General features: G+C 35.8%; 1 protein-coding gene across 1 annotated transcript in view; it reads left to right on the top strand.

Moving 5' to 3' along the window:
* mcoln2 (mucolipin TRP cation channel 2) overlaps window positions 1-4047 on the top strand; it is a gene marked incomplete in the record, with an annotated part of 18860 nt that overhangs the window by 11352 nt on the left and 3461 nt on the right. The window contains 3 exon segments of the mRNA XM_014000212.1: window positions 107-208; window positions 340-462; window positions 3036-3242. Coding sequence (XP_013855666.1) covers window positions 107-208; window positions 340-462; window positions 3036-3242 — 432 coding nt within the window.

The raw sequence follows: 4047 nt of genomic DNA, 5'->3' as shown, positions 1-4047 counted from the left end.
AGTCACTTGAATTCTGTAGTGTAGATTAAATCAGATTAAACCATGTTTTTATAAAGCTGCCATGACACGCTTTGATTTTGATTTTACTTTTTGCTGTTTCCTGTAGAGTTTAACAAGTTATGATGTGTGCAGCATCTTTCTGGGAACGTCTACRTTACTGGTGTGGGTTGGAGTGATCAGGTACCTGGGATACTTCCAGAAATACAACGTGAGTCCAAGTTAGTTTGTATTTGGTGTGTGCAGGATTTTGTAAAGAAGCTTTTATGATCACCAAAGATGAAATGTAAACTTTTATCTAGATATTGGATGGAATAACGAAACATCTGCATGTTTATTCAGGTTCTGATTTTAACCATGAAAGCAGCCTTCCCTAAGGTCCTACGTTTCTGCTGCTGCGCTGGCATGATCTACCTCGGTTATACTTTCTGCGGGTGGATCGTTCTGGGGCCGTACCACGAGAAGGTAACTCTTTATTTTTTTTAATAGCAGAGGCAGTGGAAACCTGAGGGGTTTGATTTAATGCTCGTCTGACTCATGTTGTGAGAGGTGTGAGCAAGATGGCAACTGTGGAGTCTCTGTTTGGAGTGACTGGCTCTGTTTGTTCATGCAGAACCGCTGAGACCACGAGGTAGTGGGAAGGAACTCCAAATGTACGTCTCCAGTTCCTGTAGATAAAATGTTGTTCAATTAAACTTAATTTGAAATAAAAGGTATTCTTTTAAAAAAGTTCTTTAAGTTAAAGTTTTTCTTTATTTGGTCTAAGAAACATGTTTTACAAAAGCGTTTTAATTACCCAATATCCTGAGTTAACTCTACGTTCGTTTTGCTTAAACTTTGTGGGTTAAATTCCTGAATCTAGCTTATTGCTTTTACACACCAAAATAAATAGTTAGTTAGTTAGTTTATTCATTTCTTAAAAAAAAAACAACATAAATTCAACATACAACAAAAATACAAATTGTAAATTAAATGGAATAGATGTGATAGACGCCGTCTACAATATGTTAGTTTGAAAACAAAGCTACTGTAGTGTTTACAAATGAGTAACTCTGAGCTGTGATTCTGCAGTTCTGTGTGCAACCATGGTCAACGTTGAAAAATGCTGACCCAGCAAAATGGTTGTTTCCTGCTTGTGGATTCTGACTAGCTTTAATTTGATGTTTTTTTTTAAGGTGAAATGGCTGATATGACACAGTTATACTAGTCTCACAATTTAAAAGATAAATTAATAAAAGAATATAAAAGAATAAAGCAAAAGCAAAAGACTTTTTTCCTGTTCTGATGTATTTTACAGTGAGGGGAAAACAAGGAGTACTAAGTTAAACACAGCAAAGTAAGAATATGAAGTTTTTTTGGCACAAGATTTTTTATTTTTATTTTTGGTCATCAAAGTTAATTTATTTGATGTTTCTTACGGATGCAATTTTAATCTCTGAATTAATGTTTAACAGTGGAATTTACTCTATAATACTGATAACTTGTGTGGTTTAGTTTTGTCAAAGCTGTCATGCCTTGGATTTGCGGCAACTTTTAACTTCTTGAACTTGTGTTGCTTTTGTTTTTATTTTTATTTTAATAGTTGTATAGCTGCTTCAACAATATCTGCTTCAAATAGATGAAAACAGAATATGCACTTAAAGGGCTGTAATACAATGAGGTGGCCACTAGGCGTCAGTGTGGTTTGCAATGATCTCATTGTAAGAAACTGCTAAAATCCGGATGGACACAGTTTGGAGCACATTGTACCCTACTTGCTTTAAATATTTATTTTTTTTTTTACATTTTGAATCAGAATAAAATGAGCAGAATCTATTTTTACTCTGCAGTAGTTAGTGGGAGAAAATTTGAAGAAAACTGAAAACTCAATGTTTAAATTTTTTGAACCACTTAAGCACCAAAGAATTTGATTGTTTCAGCTGGTCTGAAACAACTCTTTTACAGCAAATGAAAGTTGGTAACCTTGAACTGACGAGGCATAATTAGTGTTAATACATCATGATACAGAAACATTTAGTCATTGATTAAAGGCGTCCGGGGTGCAGCTGGAGGGTTTTGGACCCACGATGTAGGAAGATGTGGATAATTCACCTTTCCCACACATTTGTCTGTTTCCATCTAACATGGTAAACAAATAATCAGAAACGACTGCGTCACAAGAATTACAGATTTGTTTTTTTTTTATTCTTGAAATAAAGTTTTTCATCAGCTGTGTGTACGTGGCAGCTTTTTGTTTCACTTTCCACACTTTGCCTCAGAGGAGCAGCACATATCGATACTCCCAACAGGACATTAGATGATGGCGGTGGAGAGTCCTCCTGTAGTGCGTTGTCAGCCCCCTGAGTCCTCCCAGAATCGTATTTACTGAAGGAATAAACAAGGAACGTCCCAAAACTTGACTTCCCACACGTCTTCACGTGGAGTGCCTCGGGTCCATACAAGGATGTTGTTTTTCAGATGTTATCATATTTCAAGTGGAACGTGGCTTCTTTCATAATGTACGTGTCATGCTTACAGGCTCTCCCTGCTGAACATTTTGTTTGTTTGTTTGTTTTGTTTTGGTGGGGTTCTCATTGTTTTGTTTAACTCCTGGTCATTAATCTGTCCTCTACACCTCAACTTTAGTCACCTGCCTCCTTATAGTTTTGTTTCATTCAAAGACATCTGGAAACCAAAGTTTTTGTTTTGGGAAAAGCAAAACCTGACAATTTAAACTTTGCTTCCTTTAGATTTTTTTTTTTTTACTTAAAAATTTGATTTATTTGAATGTATTCTCTTTTGTGAGCTGCAGCCATTAACCAGATTAGAAACGACTAGTTTATTAGTGTTTRTTGGTATGAAATAATCTGAGAATATTGTACTACTCCAGGTTTTTCATAGATTTGAGTTTTTATGTGGGCCACAAAATGTAAGAAAACAAAGTTTTTCTTAATAACTTAACAGAATCACAAGTAAAACAATCAGAAAATCAGAAGTATAGCAGTTTTTTCTTAAATATGTCCTTGTCTTGCACTGACATCCCTCCTGTTTCTCTTCAGTTTGAGGGCCTGAGTCGGGTYGCGGAGTGCCTGTTTTCTTTGCTGAATGGTGACGACATGTTCACCACCTTCGCCAAGCTGAAGGATAAAAACACTTTAGTTTGGCTGTTCAGCCGAGCGTACCTCTACTCCTTCATCTCCCTCTTTATCTACATGGTGCTGTCGCTCTTCATCGCCCTTATCACTGACTCCTACGAGACCATCAAGGTAAATCTAAGTAACGGGAAAACTGTTGCACTTCATGGGGTTGATAAAGCGAGACTGACGTCATGCTGGATGTGACATCATTCCCAGATCTAAATGACAAATTTGATCAAGTTCTTGGTAGAAGTCGRGGGAAACCAGCTAATGTTTCTGCTCAGTGGACAGGCTAGCTGCTGTTAGCAACACAAGCCTACAGTCTGTTTTACTGTTTGTTGTAGAAGTTGGACAGTAGGCCTACATTTTCTGATAACTTGTAGACTATGACGTGCTTGCTTTTGAAATTTACAATTTTTTAAATGAATTTAATAGTTTATTATCCCAAATATYCCTGTGGTCTTATTGGCTACACATCTAAATGCAGGTTTTGTGTTGGAAACGATCAAATCAAAAAAATAGGTTGTGAGCCTTTCATAAATGCTAAGACTCCTACACTAATATGAGAAACCTTTTTTTAGCTAATGCTTGTTCTCAAACTACTTATTTGCCTTTCAGCAGACAGTAATTTCAAAGTCTATTTGCATCAAGAGGTTAGGACTAAAACTTTTAGGACAGTTGTTGAAAAAATAAAAATGTATAGTTTGTCATCTCTCAAACATTGCAAAGGACAACCACTAAATCTTCAAAGTGGACAAAAACATTTTACAGTGAGGAGAAATTTTGATTTTAAGAATAAACTAGACCATTTATTTAAAAAATGTTAACGATTCAACACAAAATGTGAGAATAGATTTACAGCGGGTAAAATACAGTTGTGGTCAAAAGTTTACATACACTTGTAAAAAAACATAATTTTATGGCTGTCTTGAGT

This window comes from Austrofundulus limnaeus, unplaced genomic scaffold (genome assembly GCF_001266775.1).
Source record: "Austrofundulus limnaeus strain Quisiro unplaced genomic scaffold, Austrofundulus_limnaeus-1.0 Scaffold8, whole genome shotgun sequence".
NCBI classification, from domain to species: Eukaryota; Metazoa; Chordata; class Actinopteri; order Cyprinodontiformes; family Rivulidae; genus Austrofundulus; species Austrofundulus limnaeus.
The sequence above is the reverse complement of the archived record's forward strand: the minus strand, read 5'-3'. Positions and strand labels throughout refer to the sequence as shown.